At 43.0% G+C, this 24,602-nt stretch overlaps 1 protein-coding gene across 2 annotated transcripts in view; it reads left to right on the top strand.

The window, feature by feature from the left end:
* Window positions 1–24,602, top strand: part of NIPAL2 (NIPA like domain containing 2) — a 191,647-nt gene that overhangs the window by 62,410 nt on the left and 104,635 nt on the right. For both annotated transcript variants that reach the window (XM_082259221.1, XM_082259222.1), the window contains exons 3-4: window positions 96–267; window positions 7,238–7,297. In XM_082259221.1, the coding sequence (XP_082115347.1) occupies window positions 96–267; window positions 7,238–7,297 (232 nt within the window). The remainder of the gene's footprint in view (window positions 1–95; window positions 268–7,237; window positions 7,298–24,602) is intronic.

Genomic DNA, 24,602 nt, shown 5'->3' with positions numbered 1-24,602 from the left:
GGTCAACGTGTATATATCTATTTAAATTGTGTATATTTCTGTTTGAATATCTGCATTCAGAGCAGTCAAATATGTTGATGATTATTCTATTTCAGAAATACACACATGTACGATTAGCCCTACAGGAGAATCCTATCCCATATTACAGAAGCAAGCTGTGGTGGTGTGGAATGTTACTAATGGGCATTGGGGAACTGGGCAACTTTGCTGCTTATGGCTTTGCCCCAGCAACACTCATCGCTCCCTTAGGATGTGTCGCTGTTATAGGTAAGTCATGTCATCCTTGAGTTTTCTTTTTTTGGATTTGCTCATCAGGTTGCTAATCGTAGTTGAGGAAGGGTAGAAACACTGATATCTATCCTCAAGTTGTTTTTAAAGCTGAACTCCAGGAAAACTGCTAAATACACAATACATATAAGGGAGGTGCTTTATCTGCCAAAGGATTTGTGTTTTTGTCCATCCAGTGCTAAGATTTACACTGCACTGTCACACAGCAAAGACCTGACTGGCAGTGGGTTGGACCTGATGGGACCCTAATACATAAAGTTAACAGGAATGTCCCCAGTGGGGCTGAGAAGACAGAAATGTGACAGAGGTTCATCCATTTCCTGCTTTAGGCAAAAAAAAAAGCAACAAATACGTTTTAGCTTTAGACCATTAACCAGCAAACCTGTGGAGAAAATAGTATTTTTTGTACCATCTTTCCTTTTCTGGAAATAACCCCCCTTTTTGGATCTGTGACTTCCTTTCATACCTTCCCCTGATGCACTATTTGCAAGGTTCTGTGTAAGCTCTGTGATGGTCTGTGTCCAATTTAGGCTGGCCATAGATTTTGGTCTTGCCAGCCTGCTGTGGTAGAGGCAAGACAGAGTGGTGCCCAATGCCCAGAATGGTCTGTATACTCTGTTTGGAACTTGGAAACCTGGATGCACAGTTAGTAGGTCACTGCTGGGGATACTGGGATCTGTACTGGCCACAATAGGAACACTGATATCTACACTGGTCCCTGCTTGGGACACTGAGATCTGTACTGGTCACTACTGGGGTATTCTGATATTTGTACTAGTCATTGCTCTGGACACTGAGCTCTATACTGATCACTGCGGGGGCCACAGATCTATTACTGGTCAGTTTATTTTTTTAAATGATCCTTTGTCCTGAGATTTAGGTATGTCAAACTTTGATCAGTGTATTGCCAGCTTAACACAGACTTGAAATGGATGTAGTGGAAGGGGAGTGCAGTGAATGTATCCAACTTGAGAACCTGAGACTTTGTCCCAAATGGACAAACATAGGTTTCCTTCTATAGAGGAAAAAAAGCCATATGTGTACATAGGGACGGCCAAGACTGACAGACTCTTGCCTTTTTTGGCTTTATTTGGGCTTTTTTTTTGTTTATGTTCTTTTTGGTTGAAGTTCTGCTTTTAAGTCCCCGTTCACACTGGGGCGACCTGTGAGGCGACCTGGTCGCCTCACAGGTCGCCGTAGGTCGCCTTCCATAGAGAAGCTGCGGACCCGTTCTAATAGGAGCAACACAAGTCGCTCCGACTTAGAAAAAGGGTCCGGAGCTTCTTTGGGGCGACCCGGAGCGACCGTCATAGACTTCAATGTTATGAAGTCCATGCCGGCCGCTCCGAGGTCGCGGCGCGCTGCTCGCACCGCGACCTCGGAGGTCGCCCCGGGAAGTCGGATCGCCCCAGTGTGAACGGGGCCTAAGAGGTACATGTAATAATAGTTTCGGACTCATTGGAGACGGGGTAGAACCTCTGTCACACATTTACTGCTGGTTGTGTTTCAGTTGGAAACACTTTTACTTCCTTCCCCAGTGATATTGTCAGAATTTTGGCAAGTGAGGGGAAAGGTCTCAGGATCCTAATATAATTATCATAAGCAATAAGATAATAAGCAATTGGAGCACATTTTTCAATTGATTAGAGGAAGGCAGGCATCTTTGTCATCTTATTGTTGACTTAAAGTGGACATTCACCCCAAAAAAACGAATTCTTTTCACATGGTTCCAGTCTCTTCTTGACTTTTTTGTGCTTCAGGGCAGCACTCCCTCCCTTCTTGCCTAGGCGAGAATGATGTGCACTCGTTCCACACGGGCTCTGGTTGGCATTTGGGACCCGTCAAAGACCTTCAACACATCTGCACACATGTGACTTTTTCCCTCATGCATGCATGAAGATGGTACAAGTAAGGGGGGTCCCAGATCTTTGTTTTTATGCACAAGCGAGGGGCAACTTGGTGTGTGTGCACAGATAGTCCACAGCGCTCTGCCCCTCTCCCCGCTCCTTCAAAGATGGCGATGCTGGAGGTGTGGAGGGAGGAACAGGGCTAGAATTAAGGAGAAGTTAATTCCATCTTTCTTCTCGGTTTCTATTTTTCATAGGGGTAGCACCCCAGGGGGACCACAGGTAGCAGCAGTAACCTGATCAGGGACCCTATACATTCCTTTTGTAGGGTACTTACGCACAGCACTAATGTATGAACATCAGATTCCAGCATAAAACCGTGAGCAGTATAGTTAATGCACCTATTTGTGTGTTTTTGCACACACGCAAGAAATATTTTAGCTTTCGTTAGGATGTGCCATGCATGCATGTGTATATGTGCATATATGCATGCAAAATACTGTCCAGTATCACAGATTTTTGTATTTTTTGTACTGTTCTATAAGCAGCGCATGTTTGCATGCCTGTGTATACAAGCACAATAAAAACAATGTGCTGCATTTACATCAGTAAAAAAAAAAAAAAAATGTCTGTATGCCTAAAAACCATTACATTTTATGGCATCAGTGTATCTAGTTCTAGATCTGCCAATGTTCATCATCTCTTTAACCCTCCATTTAGAACTGACCTTCCTGGCGACATAAAAAAGTGAATTCCCTTTATCTATTAGGACTCCGGGACCCGGCTTTCAGCTAGCATGTGGCCTTAAACATTGAATGACAGCCCCATGACATGCTGAACTGTTGTCATGGAGAGACTGATAATATAAAAGCCTGGCCGACTAATTATGGAGAGGAAAATACGAGTTTATCTTGCCTGTTGTTTTTATCTTTTTATTACATATGACTCATTTTGCTCCCAAGGCCCGGCAGTTTATGAAGATAATGCCTCAATGAAAAAGTTTTTGAGCCTTTTATAAATAGTGTTTACAGCGTAGAATATTGTAGATGCATGTTATCCGATCTGAATCTGAAAACCCGGGCCAACAAGATGCTTTACTAATGCTATACGTGCATGTAATGGGTCTGTCTAAGTGGCCAATCTAAGAATGGATTGATGTCTGCAGGGAAGGGTCCTGCTAATTTTTCTGGGCATCTTGGAACCTATGTTATAGGCACAAAGTATAATACATTGACTGTGAAGTTGACCTGAAATTAGATTTGATGTAACATTGACACTTTTTGAACACCTACACATGGATGGACACAAAAACGCAGTCTTCTTATATATAAAATTCTTTCTCTTTCGTTCATTGACGGACACAGCTCCTGATCTTCTTAACCATTGGGTTATACTGCCCCCTTCAGAAGTAGGACACTAGCCAGAAAAAATGTCTGGCTATGCCTATGGGCAGCCCAAGGGGGTATACTCCCTCTCTCTGCTATAGGTACTCAGTTTTTTTCAGCTTAGTCAGGAGTAAGGACCTAGTTCCTTGCTGGGATCTTTGGCCCTGGCAATTTTTTTATTTTTAGATAGATTTTTTTTCTCCTGTTGTTTTTTTTCCTGTGAGATCCACAATCAACTGCCGAACTGGGCGACAGGCTGAATAATCTAGATCCAGTGGTCACCCCAGTCTGGCCAGCGAGTGCGTGTGGACCTCAGCTCTGCGCTAGGCCTGCGAGTTAAATGCCTCGCGAGGTCGAATATGACCGGGTCTCGGCCCGAGTCGCAGCATTCCTCCTGGCCCACAGCCCCCCCATTTCGATAGAGAGGAGGTTCTGTCTGGAGTGCTGTCGACCTGGTTCCTGGTATGGTAAGTAACTGTTCGCGCTCTCCCCCTGGAGGGTTTTGGGGTGGATGTGGGCCCCTCCATGGGATGGTCGGACCCCTGGTTTCCCCTCCTTCCCGTTAGGCACCCCTCTCATCAGTCTGGTGGTCCCTGTGGGACATCTCGCGCCCCCATCTGACCCCTCCCCGCTCCTTCACTAACGCTGGGGCTGTGGGGTGGGCTGGTCCACCTCCTGGGGTAGGGGGATGGTGCTATGCTGGTGATGGGGGAGGGGGTGTGCCACCAGTGATGGGCGATCATCTGTGGGGGAGAGGGGCTGTTCCTGGTGGGTCCTCCTGCCAGGGCCCCCCTTCCTGCCTGTGCCATTTTCTGAGGCCTGTGTGTGTGTGTGTGTGTGTGTGTGTGTGTGTGTGTGTGTATGTGTGTATATATATCTATGTGTGTATATGTACTTGTATGCATATACACACACACACAAACACACACACAGTATCTCACAAAAGTGAGTACACCCCTCTCATTTTTGTAAATATTTTATTCTATTTTTTCATGTGACAACACTGAAGAAAGGACACTTTGCTACAATGTAAAGTAGTGAGTGTACAGCTTTGTATAACAGTGTAAATTTTCTGTCCCCTCAAAATAACTCAACACAAAGCCATTAATATACATCAATAAATTCCTGCGCTAAGTGAAAAAAACTGTGAAAAAATTATAAATGTGTTGAACAAGAACAAGCTGCATGCACAGACTCATAGAACAAAGTCCAAATCAATATATACCCAAAATGTGCTGCGCTAAAAAAGTGAATAATAAATGATAAATAAACATAGAGCATCAAACGCTAGAGAATATAACGCAAATAACGCGGAAGTGTTATAAATATGAGGGACTAGCAGTCCCAGCATGTGAGGTGATGCATTACTCAAAAAAACTTCTTCAATCACACAAAAAGTCCAAAAAATAACATAAAAGTCCTTAAGTGAAGAAAAAGGAGGGAGTAGTGAGTCTCAGATGAGAGGAACCACAAGTCCCAGTAGTAGCAGAATGTCCATTAACACAGCCATTAATGTCTGAACCGCTGGCAACAAAAGTGAGTACACCCCTAAGTGAAAATATCCAGATTGGGCCCAATTAGCCATTTTCCCTCCCCGGTGTCATGTGATTTGTTAGTATTACAAGGTCTCAGGTGTTATTGCTCTCACTCTCTCATATTGGTCACTGGAAGTTCAACATGGCAGCTCATAGCAAAGAACTCTCTGAGGATCCTAAAAAAAGAATTGTTGCTCTACATAAAGATGCCTAGGTTATAAGAAGATTGCGAAGACCCTGAAACTGAGCTGCGGCATGGTGGCCAAGACCATACAGTGGTTTAACAGGACAGGTTCCACTCAGAACAGGCCTTCTCATGGTCGACCAAAGAAGTTGAGTGCATGTGCTCAGCGTCCTATCCAGAGGTTGTCTTTGGGAAATAGACGTATGAGTGCTGCCAGCATTGCTGCAGAGGTTAAAAGGAGGGGGGGTCAGCCCGTCAGTGCTCAGGCCATACGCCGCACGCTGCATCAAATTGGTCTGCATGGCTGTCGTCCCAGAAGGAAGCCTCTTCTAAAGATGATGCACAAGAAAGCCTGCAAACAATTTGCTGAAGACAAGCAGACTAAGGGCATGGATTACTGAAATCATGTCCTGTGGTCTGATGAGACCAAGATAAACTTATTTTGTTCAGATTGTGTCAAGCGTGTGTGGTGGCAACCAGGTGAAGAATACAAAGACAAGTGTGTCTTGCCTACAGTCAAGCATTGTGGTGGGAGTGTCATGGTCTGGGGCTGCATGAGTGCTTCCGGCACTGGGGAGCTACAGTTTGAGGGAACCATGAATGCCAACATGTTCTGTAAAATACAGAAGCAGAGCATGATCCCCTCCCTTCGGAGACTGGGCCACAGGGCAGTATTCCAACATAACAACCCCAAACACACCTCCAAGATGACCACTTTATTTCTAAAGAAGCTGAGGGTAAAGGTGATGGACTGGCCAAGCATGTCTCTAGACCTAAACCCTATTGAGCATCTGTGGGGCATCCTCAAATGGAAGGTGGAGGAGCACAAGATCTGTAACATCCACCAGCTCCATGATGTCGTCATTAAGGAGTGGAAGATGACTCCAGTGGCAACCTGTGACGCTCTAGTGAACTCCATACCCAAGAGGGTTAAGGCAGTGCTGGAAAATAATGGTGACCACGCAAAATATTGACACTTTGGGCCCAATTTGGACATTTCCACTTAGGAGTGTACTCACTTTTTTTGCCAGCGGTTCAGACATTAATGGCTGTGTGTTGAGGTATTTTGAGGGGACAGCAAATTTACACTGTTATACAAGCTTTACACTGCTACAATGTAAAGTAGTTAAAGTGTCATTTCTTTAGTGTTGTCACATGAAAAAATAGAATAAAATATTTACAAAAATGTGAGGGGTGTACTCACTTTTGTGAGATACTGTGTATATAAATATGATGATATATACAATGATGAAAATTGGCGATGAAAATGATGCTTGCCTTAGAACTCTCTATAGGAGGATCCTGGTGACTGGAACCTCCTCTGAGAAAATCTTCCTTGGTCTATCTACCCGTTTAGCATCTGGCGGTTTTTCTACTTTGTTGGGGTGTCCTCATTTCTGTCGCAACACATTACAAAGCAAACTACACAGGTTACAACAAAATCAAACTAGAGGCCAGGTGAGAATCGCCTTCCTGAAATGTAGTAAAACCACTTTAAGATATTTTTTTGAACAGTTTTAGGCACACTTTGATCTAGATTTAGATACCGCTTTCATCAGCTGCCTTGTGTTTTACAGTGCTTGTCACAGTAACCTCTTGTATATTATGATTTGACATTTAGTTTATTTCCTGGTATAAAACATGTTTTATAGGCCAGTCCACCCAAAGGTGATCTTTTAATTGTAGAAATGAGGAAGAACACTCCCTGCCAGAAATCCCTATTCTTTGCCTGTCCATCAGGCAGTTTGAGTGTCCCCAACCACCTGTGTGTGTTTTTACCTTTTTTGTTTTATTCTCTGAAATATAAAATCAATAAATACAAGAAGAATTGGACCACCATATAACAATCATAGTAGTTGAGGAGACCTGGGAACTCAAGCACAAAGATCTTATCAATACAGTCCCCAGGAGATATAGGAAATTCTAAGGTTGTTTTGACTCTCCAGCTTTGATTATAATGAATTGTTCTTATATACATCTTTTTTTGTTTTTGCACAGGAAGTGCGGCGATCTCTGTTTTATTCCTAAAGGAATCGTTAAGGGCCTCTGATGTAATAGGTAAGAGATCAAAAATGTTACCAATAAAGTTTATCCTTCTAAACTAACATCCACGTCATACAAACAACCCATACACTTTGCCAAGCATTGCTCTATGCCAGTGATGGCAAACCTTGGCACCCCAGATGTTTTGGAACTACATTTCCCATGATGCTCATGCACTCTGCAGTGTAGTTGAGCGTCATGGGAAAGTTAGTTCCAAAACATCTGGGGTGCCAAGGTTTACCATCACTGCTCTATACTGACAGACACCATATAGGGCAATGAGGAGCTGTTCAAAAGTTTTCAGCCTGGCTAATGAACTTTGTTGTGTTTTTGTGGTGTAATAAATGCAGTCTAGTCTCTTTTTGTATCATATGAAAATCTCACATGTGCCATTCAATTTTGAAGTATATGTAAAGGTAATTTTTTTTTTTTTTTTTGGGTAGAGTAGGGAAGGGTTCGACTCTGTCAGGTTTTGTGTCCCCATTGGGGTGATTCACTCCTCAGTTTGTTCTAGTAACCATTGTCATAGAGACAGAAAGTGATGGGAATTCTACAATTTGTATTTCCACGAGCACAGAAGGTGTGAGAAAATCATCCACCTATTGCTATAACCGTTTTGGATGGGAATTCCCCTTACCTTCCCCTTCCAGACAGCACAGTTGCTAAGTGAAAAGCACATCTGTGTTTATCAAACTTATCAGTGCTTGTCGAGCTTATTCGAACCAATCGCCGGTTCGAATCCCAACTACGGAACTACCTGCCTGGAGTTTGCATGTTCTCCCTGTGCCAGGGTGGGTTTCCTCCTGGTACTCTGATTTCCTCCCACACTCCAAAGACATGCTGGTAGGTTAATTGGACCTGTTTAAATTGTCCTTAGTATGTGTATATATGAATGTGAATTGGGGACCTTAGGTTGTAAGCTCCTTGAGAGTAGGGAGTGATGTGTGTGTGTGTGTGTGTGTATGTATGTATGTATACATACATACATACATACATACATACATACATACATACATACTTTTATGAGATGCACCTGTGTGTGTGTGTGTGTGTGTGTGTGTGTGTGTATATATATATACATATATATACTGGTGCATCTCATAAAATTATAATATCATTAAAAAATTTATTTATTTCCGTAATTTAATTTAAAAACACACTAACTGTAAGTAAATGCTTGAAATATATCACTCTATGTGTAACGCATCTATATAGAAATATGAGTTTCACTTTTTGAATTTAATTAGTGAAATAAATTAACTTTTTGATATTCTAATGTTATGAGATGCACCTGTTTAAGCACTGTGTGAAATTGACAGCCCTATATAAGTACCTCTAATAAATAAAATACATTTGTGACATTTTGGTACATTTCGTGTGGCTTTTTTTAGGATAGGAAAGTAAGAAAAATCTCCTCAATAGGATACATGCAGCAAAAAATATCCTAATAGGTATATGAACCCTTCCCTTTGCTATCCAAAACTGTAAAAAAAAATGTTTGCCTTTTACAAAACATTTTTAAGACCTATTGTGATATTAGTACTATGCAAAGAAAGTACGCACTGTATACTTTTTCATGTCAATACAAATTTGATTTCAATAATTTACATTTTCAAATTATTATTAGTATGGAAAAATAATTTTTATCCAAAGTAGTTCTCAAAAATCAAAATAAATCTAATAAGTGCATGAGATCATGTCATGGTCTCTTAGTGATGTGAAAGTTTTATGCCAAACATATACTTGGTTAACACAATAGTTTCATGTGTTTTAATGTCAAGGGTATACAGGAAAGGCTATTCCGGGGAAAACTACATGGACTTTTATGAAGATCATTCAAGTGGAGGTTAGATTTTGTACATCAGGGTAATAATATTCAGTGTAGTTGATAAAGTTAGATTAGTGTATAGACAAGAGTAAAAATAAAAAATGTAAGGTGGTCAGAGATGACCAGCTTGGACTCTTCATCCACATAAGGCAAGGGTGTTCCACGTGTGGCCTTCTGGTGTGGCTCGCAACCACAAATCAGGGAAGCGCATGTCCATGCTGTGGGATGGCAGGTGGGCAAGCCCATATCCCGATCAACGGCTTGCTGATCTGCCATTCCAGAGCATCAGAGTGCATGGAGCTGGCACCGGTAGTGGAGGAAGCATGGGCATATTGGCACTTATAAAAAAGTTATTAGGCTGCTTTCTGAAAGTGCACCACACCCGCAAGATGTAATGAAAGTCTATGGCTTAGAGTGCAGCTAATCCATAGTAAAGCCGCAGGTGCACTGCGCTTCACCTGTGGTGCGGGTACGCCGCAGCACACCAGTATGAAAGCTTGTCTTAGAGGGGGCTCAGGACATTAGGGGCTTGTTTACATTTGTAGTTTGGAGGGTGGTAAAACCCCATATTTCGTTGTGGCTCGCGACCATTTACCAAATCACTTTAGGGATCCTTACTCTTCAAAAGGTTTAGCACTCCTGACATAAGGCCTCCTAACTTGCTTACATGAAAAAGCTTTAGTACACCGTATATAGGCGCATGTCCCTACCACGGCCCTGGTTACATGGACCAGACAACAAAGATCTAATATGCAGAAAATGATTGGCTAAACTAAAAAAGTACTTTTTTTGACCTCCCTGTTTTTCCTTTTTATATTGGCTTTGTTTTATAATAATAATAAAAGAATGTATTACATAGGTTAGAAAAAAATTTAGTGCAGCATAAAACTTTTGGTAGTATAATGTGACCTGTTGTATTGAGATGTACACATGAAACCAAAAAAGAAAGACCACTAAGGCTGCACGAGGGACAGAGGGATTTGGCCTCGAGGGACAGACTTTAGATCAATGTGCAGGTCACACAGTCTATGAGCCATTGTTGGCCTCTTGGCAAATTTTTTTTTCTCTGGTCCAGAAACCAAACCATTTGGTTAATTTTATTTGGCACAAGAGGATGTTTTTTTTTTTTTCCATGTCCTGCTTTTTACTCTTGCTTAATTATCCGTATGATAGGACCTTTTAATAATTGGGTCTGAATCTGACTAGCAGTGAGGAGATCCATTTATTCCTGTATAGGTCAGAGGACTGCACTTTAAAGGAACTGTTGTCAGTGGCTCCTTTAAGCAATGCTTGGCACACTAAAAATCATCCTGGTGGCGGGCAAAACCAAAGTGGTATCCAGTCTAATCATAATGACTCAGTGTCCTCGAAGTGCCACAAAGTAGATGAGTAAGAATGTTGGTGGGTAGTCTGAATTATGAGTGTGCTGCTGAGGTTAGGATCCACCATTGCTTATTATGTGTAGCTGTTTGAGGAACGTAGGCAGTGCTTTCATTCATCCATTATCACCTACAAACTAGAATTTGAAGAACGTCAAGTGAGCCAATAAAAAGGAAGAGAAAGCACCATATGCATATTCCTAATGTTTTGTGTGACATTTTTAATTATGCTGCTTGTAGGCGTTCCTTAAGGAATTTGTTTCTGTGCCTAAAGGGCAGCCAGTGCGGCATTTCACTGTGAAAACAATGAACAGCCAGTGCTGTATTTCAATGTATGTGTCTGATGGGGTGTGTTTTTTAATTTAGTTTTTTAGCAATTTAAATTTCTATGGTATAAAAGCTTGGAAGTACTTTCTCTTGTATGTTGTCTAATGAATGTATATCTGAAATATTGCTTAGTGCTTAACTGCATCTAATAAAAAGAAGGGTTAACTCCAGAAGACCTGCTTTGCTGGTTGTGTTTTTTTATCACTTTGAGAATTTGATGTGAACACCATCCAGCATTCTTTGGAATTGCTACAGTGCCTTAAAAAAGTATTCATACCCCTTTCCACATTTTGTCATGTTACAATCAAAAACATAAATGTATTTTATTGGGATTTTATTTGATAGACCAACACAAAGTGGCACATAATTGTGAAGTGGAAGAAAAATGATAAATGGTTTTCAAAATTGTTTACAGATAAATATGTGGAAAGTGTGGCATGCATGTGTATTCAGCCCGCTTTACTCTGGTACCCCTAACTAAAATCTAATGAAACCAATAGCTTTCAGAAGTCACCTAATTAGTAAATAGAGTCCACCTGTGTGTTATTTATCTCAGTATAAATACAGCTGTTCTGTAAAGCCCTTAGGGCTCTTTCACATGGGCGGTCCGATCAGATCCGCCTGTCAGTTTTTTAGGCGGATCTGATCGGATCCTCCATGCAGCTCTATGGGGCAGCGGGTGTCAGCGGAGACACCTCCGCTGACACCCGCTGCCATCCGCATCCGATCCTGTGCGTGAAATCTGGACGGATGGAAACCCTATTTTTCCATCCGTTCAGTAATCGGATCGGATCGGAACTGATGAGAGCGGACAGGTGGTCCGCTCTCATCCGATCCCCCCATAGAGGGCAGCGGGTGCTGAGACACCTCCCTCTCCGCTCTGCGAGCAGAGACGGAGCTGTCATCCGCCCAGCTCAGCGGGGATCGCGGATCGATCCCCGCTGAGCAACACGGATCCGCCTACGGAGGCGGACCGTGTGAAAGAGCCCTTAGGGCCCCTTTCACACAGCCCGTCTGTCGGACGGACTCCGTTTATCTCAGCGGGGGATCGATCCGCTGATCCCCCCACTGAATAGGAGGATGACAGCTGTTCTCCGCACTGTGTGCGGAGACACAGGTGTCAGTTACCCATACATCTCTATGGGGGAATCGGATGGGAACAGACCGTCGGTCCATTCTCATCCGATCCCATTCGATCCGATCCGCTGGACGGATGGGAAATAGGGTTTCCATCCCTCCAGATTTGATGGATCGGATGTCAACGGACATGTCTCCGCTGACGTCCGATGCCCCATAGGGATGCATGGGGTGTCCAGATCCGCCAAAAAAACGGACAGGCAGATCTGAACAGTCCGCCTGTGTGAAAGAGCCCTTAGAGGTTTGTTAGAGAACCTTAGTGAACAAACAGCATCATGAAGGTAAAGGAACACACCAGACAGGTCAGAGATAAAGTTTAAAGCAGGGTTAGGTTATGAAAAATTATCCAAAGCTTTGAACATCTCACAGAGCACGGTTCAATCCATTATCCAAAAATGGAAAGAGTATGGCAAAACTGCAAACCTAACAAGACATGGCTGTCTACCTAGACCAGTGATGGCGAACCTTGGCACCCCAGATGTTCTGGAACCACATTTCCCATGATGCTCACCTACACTGCAGAGTGCATGAGCATCATGGCAAATGTAGTTCCAAAACATCTGGGGGTGCCAAGGTTTGCCATCACTGACCTAGGCTGACCAGCTGGGTAAGGTGAGCATTAATAAGAGAAGCAGCCAAGAGCCCCATGATAACTCTGGAGGAGCTGCAGAAATCCACAGCTCAGGTGGGAGAATCTGTCCACAGGACAACTATTAGTCTTGCACTCCAAAAATGGCAATAAAAAAGCCATTGTTGAAAGAAAGCCATAAGAAATCCCGTTTGCAGTTTGCGAGAATCCATGTGGGGGACACAGCAAACATGTGGTATAAGATTCTCTGGTCAGATGAGGCCAAAATGGATCTTTTTGGCTTAAAAGCAAAACGCTATGTGTGGCGGAAAACGAACACTGCACATCACCCTGAACACACCATCCCCACCGTGAAACATGGTGGAGGCAGCTTCATGTTGTGGGAATGCTTTTCTTCAGCAGGGATAAGGAAGCTGGTCAGATTTAATGGGAAGATGGATGGAGCCAAACACAGAGCAATCTAAAAAGAAAACCTGTTAGAGTCTGCAAAATACTGAAAGACTGGGGCAGAGGTTCACCTTCCAGCAGGACAATGGCCCTAAACATACAGCCAGAGTTACAATGGAATGGTTTAGATCAAAGCATATTCATGTGTTACAATGGTCCAGTCAAAGTCCAGACCTAAATCCATTTGACAATCTGTGGCAAGACTTAAAAATTGCTGTTCACAGACGCTCTCCATCCAATCTGGCAGAGCTTGAGCTATTTTGCAAAGAAGAATGGGCAAAAATTTCACTCTCTAGATGTGCAAAGCTGGTAGAGACATCCCCAAAAAGACTTGCAAGTGTAATTGCAGGGAAAGGTGGTTCTACAAAGTATTGATTCAGGGGGGCTGAATACAAATGCACACTTTTCACATATTTATTTGTAAAAAATGTTGAAAACTATTTATCATTGTCCTTCCACTTCACAATTATGTGCCACTTTTTGTTGATCTATCACATAAAAGCCCAATAAAATACATTTACCTTTTTGGTTGTAACGTAACAAAATGGGGAAAATTTCTAGGGGTATGAATACTTTTTCAAGGCACTGTATTTCCATTTCTGCCCTCTATTTTGGCATGCAGAAGTAATCACTGATTACTACTGTACTGTTTGAGCCACTATTGTAGCAGTGATCTTGTTTTAAGTGCTTTAATTGCAGTGAAATTCCATACATCATCTGGTCAGTAAATGCGGGTACAGCCATAAGGTTTGGAATACCTCCTTGGTAGTGGAAGGGCTAAAACAAAAGAATACCAAGTAGACATAATCTAATGATATGAGGTAAATTTACTAAAGTCTACTATACCATTCATATGGAAAGTTGCACTTTGCAAGGGGATTTTCCCCAGAGCTTGGTGTATGAGATGAAGCTCTGCTGACTTCCATCATGCAATCATGTTCAAGCAGAAATGCTATTTTTTACATTTTCATTGCACGTATTAGGGATAGATTCCATGCAAAGTGCAACATCTCATGCAGCCTATTTGCCTTTGGTACTCAACCTCTATATTTTCAGTAATAATTTTTGTTCTTGACGAAGTTCCTATTTTAAAATAATTTTTTAAATATGTGTTTACTCTTTGACTGTTTAAGGCATTGTTCACATTAACGGGTGAGGGGTGATAAAAACAGGTGGCTGAGCCACGGTTTTACTGCAAAGGCCCCTTGCTATGGAGGAACACCTGCGGGCTTGCTCCTAAGCCAGGCTGTGTGCATCCATAGACACACGTGGCATGGTCCTGTCCCTTACACCCTGCTTACGGGATTTGATTGACAGCAACAGGAGCAGCTAATGGCTGTGTCCATTAAGGAGAGGAGCAGAGACCTGCAAACACGGTGCTGGATTAAGATAGGATACAGGTAAGTATATAGAGAGGTGGGGTGGTGGGGGGCGATTCCATTACTGGGACATTTTGTTTACCTAAACGCAGGGAATGCATTAGGGTAAAAATGTCTTTCCTTTACAACAACTTTAATGGGGCATGTTGAGTTGACAAAAAAAACAGGCATTTGGAATGTGGCAGGATTACCTCCTGAATGCCTGACAGCAGTTGCTTAGTCACATTCTGTAAAGTTATCCAATGAGGATCTCTTTTTAGAGCATAGGCTAGTGTGAATACAGCCTAAGGGTCAATTATCGATGGGCTTTTGTTATTTCCAGAAATACTTCTTTTCCCACAAAAGTCTTTGGGAATTTCGAAAGCAGCTTGATGCAGATCAGAAGGTGGTCAATGGCAGGTCAAATGCACCTGCAATTTCATTCTAAATGACAAACAGTAGAGAGCGCCAACTAAGAGCAGTATATAGGAAAATACTTTATTAAAATCACAAGTGGAAACTCACTTGATACAAAAGGAAAAGAGCATGTAATCCACCAAGTGTGGTTTGCTGTTGATCCTCAGTGTGTCTGCAGGCGCAGATGCCGCTGTCAGGAGCTGTCTGGGACACCAGAAACAAAACCTGAAATCCTGGAGCATAAGACTGAGCGTATGTGCTCCTTTTTCAAGGCTTGAAAAAAGAGCACTTACACTCTGAAACCTGTAGCCAAGCTCTCCACACTGTGACCCCACCTCTGGTCCTGTGCGGTCTATGCGCTCCAGGATTTCCGGTCTAGTTTCTGGTGTCCCACACAGCTCTTGACCTTGGCATCTGCATCCAGGCTTCTGAAGACACACTGAGGCTCAACAGTCCCTCTGCTGTCCTGGCACTCTCCCTCTTGATTGGCACTCTCCCCCGCCCATTGGCTCCCGCGGCTGTCAATCAAAGTCAGTAAGCCAATCAGGAGAGAGAGAGGGGGTGGGGTCGAACAGCAGCTCTGTGTCTCAATGGACACACGGAGCTGCAGCTCAGCTCAGGTGCCCCCATAGCAAGCTGCTTGCTGTGGGGGAACGCGATAGGGGGAAGGGGCCAGGAACAGCAGCGAGGGACTCTAGAAGAGGAGGATCCAGGCTGCTCTGTGCAACGCCAACTGCACAGAGGTAAGTATAACATGGTTGTTTATAAAAAAAAAAGAGACTTCACAATCATTTTAAGGACTTGTTACCCGCTCCTCCTACCCGATTTCAACTTTCCCTTGTGAAAGTGGGGCTCCAGACGTTTTTGTGTTTATTAAAAGTCAGCAGCTACAAAAAGTGTAGTTGCTGACTTTTAACCACTTGCCATCTGCTCACTAGAGCTCTACTGCGGCAAAGTGGCTGTTGTAGGTCTGACGACGTAGACCTACGTCGGCAGACACTCCCCCTTCTCTGCGGCGCGAGCGCGCCGCCGGAGGCTCGCTCACGCTGTATTCAGTCACAGCGGGAGTTGGGCCAGGGGAGGAGCAGCGGCGATCACCGCTGCTCTTCCCCGATCTTCGGGGAATCGAGTCTGGAGATCCGCCCGCTTGTGTAAACCGAGCGGGTGGATCTCCGAAGTGACAGGCAGGGTCAGATTGCAGGGTTCAGCATAGCTGAACCTGCGATCAGTCCTTGAGTCACTCAGTCACCTCCCCCCCACACATGTCGGTAAGCACCAGGCATACATTAATCCCTCCCTCTCCAATAAATTAACCCCTTCCCTGCCAGTGTCATTTTTACAGTAACAGTGCATATGTATAGCACTGATTACTGTAGTAATGTCACTGGTAACCCCAAAAGTGTCAAAAATGTCAGTCAAGGGTCCGATCTGTCCGCCGCAAAAAATCGCAGATCGCCGTCATTACTCGTTAAAAAAAAAAAACCACCAAAAACGACAGAAATCTTTCCCTTAGTTAGTAAACGCAATAACTTTTGCGCAAACCAATCAAAATACGCTTATTGCGATTTTTTTTTTTTTTTTTACCAAAAATATGTAGCAGAAAACAAATTGGCCGAAAATGATAAAAAATTCGATTTTTACATTTTTTTGGGGGGGGGGGGGGGAATTTCATATAATAAAATGTGAAAAATATTGTTATTTTTTCAAAATTGTCGCTCTTTTTTTGTTTATAGCGCAAAAAGTAAAAATCGCACAGGTGATCAAATACCACCAAAAGAAAGCTCTGTTTGTGGGGAAAAAAGAACGTAAATTTCATTTGGGTACAGCGTCGCATGACCGCGCAATTATCAGTTAAAGTCGTACAGTGCAGAATTGCAAAAAAGTGGCCCAGACATAAGACAGCAAAATCCTCCGGTGGTAAAGTGGTTAATAAACACACACTCATCTGTCCCACGATCCAGCGATGTGGGTGACTGAACCCTCTCGCCTCTCCTCGGCGCCGGCATCACAAGTGTGACATCCTGTGGCTTCACAGCGGGGTGCACACTGGGCATGTGCGAGTCGCGCTGCGCCTCCTCAATGGCCGGGCAATCCTCTGGGACCTGTGACGTGTCCCAGACGATGGGAGGGAGGGGGAGAGGAGACCTTCCGCTTGAGTAGCCTAGGCGGCCCGAGTAAAAGTAGAAGCGGGTGTCTGTCAAAACTAGGTACCCGCTCCCCCCCCCCCCCCCCCAAAAAAAAAAAATGACATGCCAAATGTGGCATGTAGGGGGTGAGGAGTCCTTGAAGCGGAACTTCCACTTTTGGGTGGAGCTCCGCTGTAAGTTGTTATCCTGATACTTGACTAAATGTCTCAAAAGTTTTCAGAGGTTGGAAAGAGAGATGAGGAGATATGGTGCTATGAAAATATCATCAATAAATGAAGGACATTGGCATCTCTTTTTTCCATCAAGAATATTCCTAATACTCTTATTACTGGGGTTTTCTGTGTTCAGAACTCATGAGGCTCAGCTGACAAAATGAATAACAAGCTTGCCGCATTCCTCATGTTCATTGGCTAATAATTGTATCTATTGTTTAAAGTCCCAATAAAAATGATGGAGGATCTTCAAAACTTTACCCAAACGCAGCTTAGTTATTGTATTATATCATCATAATTTATGTTGATTCTACATGTTCCTCCATCGCATTTCCCAAAAATCAAATCCATTACTCATCAATCCCTCATATATTTATGTGCTTCATCCCTGTGTAGCACTACTCCCTTGGGAGCTGCTGATTACGGGTTACCCATAGCAACAACATGACAGTTTGGCATTTTTCCCAAGTGTTTTAGCTCAGTCCGGAAACAGTCCAGTATCTTTGGTTTTTATGTTTTATTTGGAACTTGGATAGGAGAAGGGAATGAGTGGGATACTCCAACTTTAGACTGGGACGACTTGAAAATGCTGAGTGACGCTAGTCACGGCTAGGCCGCTGTATCACTTTGCCCTTAGCTGTGAAGTATATTTGAATGAGCTTTCTGAGGTAAACTGTATCCTGAGGTAAACTGGACTGTGCTGCAGAACAACTTCAGGGCCCTTCCTGGCACCCCCTTTGTTCCTAATCTTCAGGGTCAACTACACGGCACCCCTTTTACTGATACATTCCTGAGTGAGCTAGCTCCTTGATCCCCTGACTTCTCTGGAGTGGTCCCCTCTCCTAGGCAGACCCTTAGGCAGATCTCCTGGTCCTCACAATACTGTTTTTCCCATGATGATTCTGCCAGCAGCTCCACTTGTCAGCACTCTGGATCCTCTGCAGCTCAGCTCCACACCTGGTTCACTAGGCCGACTGCCCGAACCACCTTCCTCACAATTGCAGGAGGAGAGACAGCCATCCACCTCCTCCTGGGACTTTGCTCCCACCAAAAGACACCCTGTCACATGCTCCCTCAAGATTTATTGCCAATCCCAGGATGCATTGCAGCAATGCCCACCCACTGAGACCCTGGTGTGCTACTGGTCAGGTTCCCTCCACTGTCCAACAAGCTCCCTTATTGGATAAAGTGGGGAGACTCCCTTAGACCCAATAAATCACACCTGGAAACATGTGACAGACCAAGATAACAGATCAGGCTCTCCTGAGAAGCAGAAAAGAGCCACCAAATGCATTTTCCTCGCACCTACCTAGGAGGGTGCTACATCTGAATAGCCTAGGATTTTTCTCAGCAATTTTCGTTTAAAAGGCTGAAGGTTTTTTTACCCCCTCCCCAATACTTACCTTATCCCAATCGCAATACAGCACAGTGCCCAAGAGTATCGGCTCTCTCCATTCTTTCCCTCCTCATGGGCTCAGAGACAGCAGTGGAAGCCATTGGCTCAAATTGCTGACAATCACAGCCAGTGAGGAGGGAGCAGGGCTGTGCCATGCTATATGTGTCTATGAACACACACAGCTGGATTAGGAGCAAAACCGCGTCACTAGGGGGGGTGAGCCAAGAGCGTCGGGGGGGGGGGGGGGGAGAATCGGGGCTGCTCTGTACAAAACCATTGCAAACAAGTATGACATGTTTATTTTCCTTTATTATTTACCTTTAGGCCTCATGCAGATAGGACATTTTTACAACTGCTGTTTTTGGCTTCAGATGTTTTTTTCTACAGCCAGTAAACTCCCCAATATGTAATCCTATGTGTCCCTGCACAGTTATCAGCAGTTTTTGGCAGGGATATTTTGTGGCAGAAAAAAAAAATACCCAGAACTAGTGGGATCTGAAGAGCAGTTTTTCAGCTATGAACATGCACTAACGCTGGCCGTATATTATACAATTTTCTCTTTCAATTTTCTATAGATTTACCTTCAACTATGTAGTGCAAGGGCCTGCCTGATTGCATACAAATTGAAAATGTTTTGGTTTGATCTCATACTATATGGTTTTGGTAAATCTAAATGAAAATTGCACAAGAAAGTTGTATAATGTTTGGCCAGCCTAAAGGCCTGTACACACGATAAGAAAATCTGAAGGGAAATTTCGTCCGACGACCGATCTGCCGATTTTCGGATTGTTAGTATGGTGCTTTCGACAGCCAAATCCGACTTTTCGGCCGAAAAAATCCTGATGTGCAGGCTATAACATTTTTATCGTCCGTCATCACAACGTCCAATTTTCGTCTCATTAGTACAGTTTTCGACGGAAAAAAATCTTAAGAGCAAGACTAGGCATGCTCAGAGAGGAAAGAACACATACAAATCAATCCAACACATGACATCACTTCTGAAGTAGAATTCTGTCGTACGGGAAAATTCGTATGAAAATAACCTCTTCACTTTCCACATCAGACTAGCATGCCACAAAAAACGGACGTTCGATAATCTGATCGTGTGTACGGGGCTTTACTCTGAAAAATGTGGCTATTTCATGAGCCATAAGCCTTTTTGGGAGTATGGTTTTGCTAAAAAAAAAAGCTAAAAAAAACACGAACGCTAAAAAACGGTAATGCAAAAACGCTGTGAAGCACTAAAAAACTTGCGGTTTTAATGCAGTATTCTTCAGTCAGGCTGGGTTCACGCTGCTGTGCGGAGCGGCTCACAGCAGGGATCTGGTGCAGCCCTGTTCTCTGTTTCAGAGAAGAATCAGTCCTGAATTGTTGTCTGGATTCGGACGTGAAATGGACCAGAAGACGCACAGGACTCTTCCGCAAACCGCTCTGCAACTGTCCCAAAGCTGTGTGAATGAGATCCATTGAGAGCCGGCCACAGTCCCCTGACATGCGAATTGGATGCAGGGAAACCCACATCCAATTTGCACTAGTGTGAATTCAACCTTAAAGCTACTGGCGTTTTTTTAATGTCCAGTGTGCATGAGGCCTCAGTATCACTTTACATTGTAATTTAAAAAGATGGGTGTGTAACTGGTACAATGAGAAGCCTTCTTATTTGGTTTAGGTGACATTATGACATTATTTAGCAGTTATAATCCCTTGAAAAATGGCCACTGGATTAACATATACATGTTTGTTTTCTTTATATCCTGTCCCCAGTGCTGCATGCTGGGTAGAATGGTACCTCTCCATAGCAATACATGTTAGGCATCCTCCACGATTAGATTAAAAGACCTCATTGTGCTTGGCGTAGCAAGTGAAGTTTTGGAAAGGCATACATTTATGCTGCAAGGGTTTAGTTTTCTATCTATAGTTTAATCCTGAGGGGAGGCTGGATTTAATTAATACCAGTGGCTGCACCAGGCAATTTTCGGCAGCTTATTCAATTATTTTGAGTACCGAGCTTGTATTCCAGCAGGAATTAAGTAGAGAAAGAGTTGAAAACCCCATTAGTGATCACAGACCTTATTAAAAGCATGTTTTTATTTATTTATTTATTTTTTTGTTTTTTTCTTTTAAAGCTACCCAACATTGACCCTCTCTGCTAATGCAGTAGATAGCTCTCTCTACTATACTGGCAATAGAGAGTGGATTATAATTATATATATATTATTGAGTTCAGGTGTTCAGTGGAGGATACTGTTAGTGCTAGAGCATGCAAAGACTTTAAGGCCCCTTTCACACATGCTGTCCGTTTTTTCATCCATCCGTTGATGGATGAAAAACGGACATCAATGTATCTCTATGTAAAAACGGATGACAACGGATGATCATCAGTTAACATCTGTTTTCATCCGCTTCCGTCAATGTCCGTTTTTTTGAACGGATGAATGCCCTATTTTTCATCGGTCAAAAAAACAGATCGGACGAAAAACGGATGACAACGGATGAAAAATGGATGAAGAACAGATGAAAAATGGATGACAACGGATGAAGAACAGATGAAAAACGGATAACAACTGACGAAAAATGGATGGAAAACGGATGGAAAACTGATACATTTTGAAGTGACTGAACTGAAGAACTGAACGGACCGTATGTGTGAAAGGGGCCTTAAGGCATCTATCCCCTTCCAACCTGGCGCAGTATATTCATTTTGGTCCCAGCATGTCCCAGTGTACAAGGCCAGCTCCAGAAAGACATGGTTTGACCAGTGTTGCCTACACAGAGCCCTGACATCAACCTTATTAAACATCCCTGCAATTAATTGAAACAAAGATTGCGAGCCAAGTCTTTGTCCTACATCAGTACTTGACCTCACAAAGTTTCTTATGGCTGAATGGGCACAAATTCCCATAGACACACTCCAAAATCTTGGGGTAACGCCTTCCAAGAATAGTAGAGGCCATTATAGCTACAAAGGCCAGCCAACTCCAAATCAATATAGGGGGTAGGGTTAATACCAGCGCTATGGAGTTTCAGTACTTTGGATGGACTAAAATGAACAATGTGATGTAAGCTGCCACCAACCTACCTCTGAGGTAGTGAAAAGATGAAAAAGTGCAAGGTTGTTGGGGTCGGCGCTATCACTTATAAATTATTTCAAAGATAAAAAGGTGTATAATGTGCGTATTGGTGAGAATAAATATAAAACCATACGTCTTTAAGAAAAAAGTGCTTGGTGCTGATATCTTTAAAACATCAATAAAGTGCATAAACAGTGTTTAGTAAAACATATCATATGCCACATATACTTAAAAAGTGCTGAGTGCTGATTTTTATTTGTATTACACCACGTGGGTGATTGTTCGCCGCGCTGCTTCCGCCGTTCCAACGGCCCGAACCACCGCACCAGATGACGTTGTATGATGAAACGCGTAGGGCGTGGTTTGTTACGTCAATACGTCACTTCCGGTAAAGGTGGTTCGGGCCGTTGGAACGCGGAAGCAGCGCGGCGAACGCCAACACTGAAAATGAACTCCCTAACTGTGAGTGGATGCTAACTTGCTTTGATTTAACCACCATATACTACGCAATGGAGGCTTTTCTTGTGTTTCAGTGACCGAAGAATTGTTGAATCATCTGCCTAAGTGTGCGGTAAGCAGTGGTGTACTTGGTGGAGATCCACAAGCGCCATGTTTATTATTTAAAGGCACACAATCACCCACGTGGTGTGATACAAATAAAAATCAGCACTCAGCACTTTTTAAGTATATGTGGCATATGATATGGTTTACTAAACACTGTTTTTGCACTTTATTGATGTTTTAAAGATATCAGCACCAAGCACTTTTTTCTTAAAGACGTATGGTTTTATATATTTATTCTCACCAATAAGCACATTATACACCTTTTTATCTTTGAAATAATTTATAAGTGATAGCGCCGACCCCAACAACCTTGCACTTTTTCAACTCCAAATCAATGCCCATCGTTTTGGTACGGGATGTCCAACTAGTGCATTTCGATGTGATGGTCTAGTTTACACAAACATTTGCCCATATAGTGTGTTATAACTAAAGGAAACAAATGCGTCCTTGCTGCCAATAGCAACTGGCCAGAAAATTACAATTTAACTGGTTGCTTTGGACAACACAGATAATGTTCTCCAGTTACCATTAATTTGTTTTATGTGAGCACACTTGGTTACAGTGGTAACCAAAAGACTAAAACTCTTTTAGTCCATCTGCTTTTAATTTACGGAGGGCTGTCATCACAGTTATAACTTGCTGAAAATATTTTTTATACAGCACTTTGGTTTGTTCTGATTTATATTAGGCTGTTTTGCTGGCTTTTTGAATACTGTTGAAGCAATAATGACACCTACAGGCAATCAAAATGTACAATAAATATTGTAACATAATGTAAAATCTAATGCAAAATCTTCTTGGATAACAGCACAAAATTAGTAAAATGTTGGATCTAGATTGCATCATTTTTGCTATTTTACAACACATCTGTGATTTAGGTCATTGGGTTTTTTTTTTTTTTTGTTTTAAGCCAAAGATTTCCTTGTGAGAAATTTAAAAACAATTTATTGAATACCGAGAAAAAGCTCATAAAGGGAATTTCCATAAATTGAAGATGACAGAATGTTGGGTATAACTCACTGAAGTTCTGAAAGATCAATAACCAACCCCTTGGTAGAATGGAAGTCACTAGGTCTGATGTCACCAGTCAGACATTCCCCTTATGGACATTGCTACATATTGACTCCTGGGTTATATAAACCATTTCCTGTGAATCTTCAACATCCATGTCTGGAATCTGATGTGCAACCATAAATTGGAGAATTGGAGATTCCATTAGAGTCCCTTGTTGGTGCTGGCCAATTGTTTTCAGCATTTCTTTCATGGCCAGAGGTCATTGATGCCTAGATGCCACATTTACTAGTGCTAGAATGCATTGGTTAACTTGCTTACAACTAGGAATGGGCATTGAGTTTGAGTCAAACGTAAGTTCTACTTGAACACCAGATGTTCATGTGTTTGCAGAACACACAAACAAATGGGGCACTCAGTGGGAAGTTCACCCACCATTCACGGCAGGCGTCGTGATTGACGCCCCCCCCCAAGTTAATGGTACACTTAAAATTCAAAAACGCTTCTGTCTCAGGGGCTACTTACCCTCTGCCAGATCCTCAGCTTTGGCCGTTCTTTTATAGGCAAGGGGCGGGGCCATCTGGCTATGTCATGTGATGTCATAAGGGGGCGAGGTGACCCGCTTGCCTATAAAAGAACTGTCAAAGCTGAATATTGGGCAGACGGCAGGTAGCCTATGAAAAGGCAATGCGTTTTTGATTTTTTTTCTATTTTTCGAGTCCGGCGGGCGTCGTGATTGATGATGGATTTACATTGAGGGACACTATTTTTTTTCTTTTTAATAAAGGACTTGTCAAAAACTGTGTTCTGTGGTTTTTACTTTTTTACACTTTTTTGGTGAATGGGTATGGGTACGATGTACCATTCGCTTAGGGGGCCTGGCGGGATCTGGGGGCCCCTTGTTAAAGGGGGCTTCCAGATTCTGATAAGTCCCCCACCCGCAGACCCTAACAACCACAGCCCAGGATTATCGGGAAGAGGTCCTTGTCCTCATCAACATGGGGACAAGGTGCTTTGGGGTATGGTATGGTTCAGAAGGGGGGAGCGCTTGCCCTTCCCCCCCCTCCCACTTACCTGACCTGCCAGGCTGCATGCTTGGATAAGGGTCTGGTATGGATTTTGGGGGGGACCCTACACTGGTTTTTTTTTTTTTTCATATTTGTTTTTTTCTGTATTGCCGGGACCAGGCTATACATTACAGCCGCGAGCAAGTTTAAATTACATTTTTCACTTTAGAAATGTTAGTATTGCTGCAGCAGGCTCCATACATCGTACAGCAGATGCACCACTTTACAGGCAGACTAAGGGGACCCCCCAGGCACGATATTTAAAATCATTTTATATTTTTATTATTGCACTTTAAATGCTCCTGTTAAAACGATTGTTATAAAAAATATTTTTGCATTGATACATGTCCCCAGTGCAGTACCCGGGTCC

The sequence above is a fragment of the Pelophylax lessonae genome (assembly GCF_965119305.1).
Source record: "Pelophylax lessonae genome assembly, chromosome: 5".
In the NCBI taxonomy this organism is placed as follows: Eukaryota; Metazoa; Chordata; class Amphibia; order Anura; family Ranidae; genus Pelophylax; species Pelophylax lessonae.
Note: the sequence above shows the minus strand (reverse complement) of the source record. Positions and strands in the feature narration are given on the sequence as shown.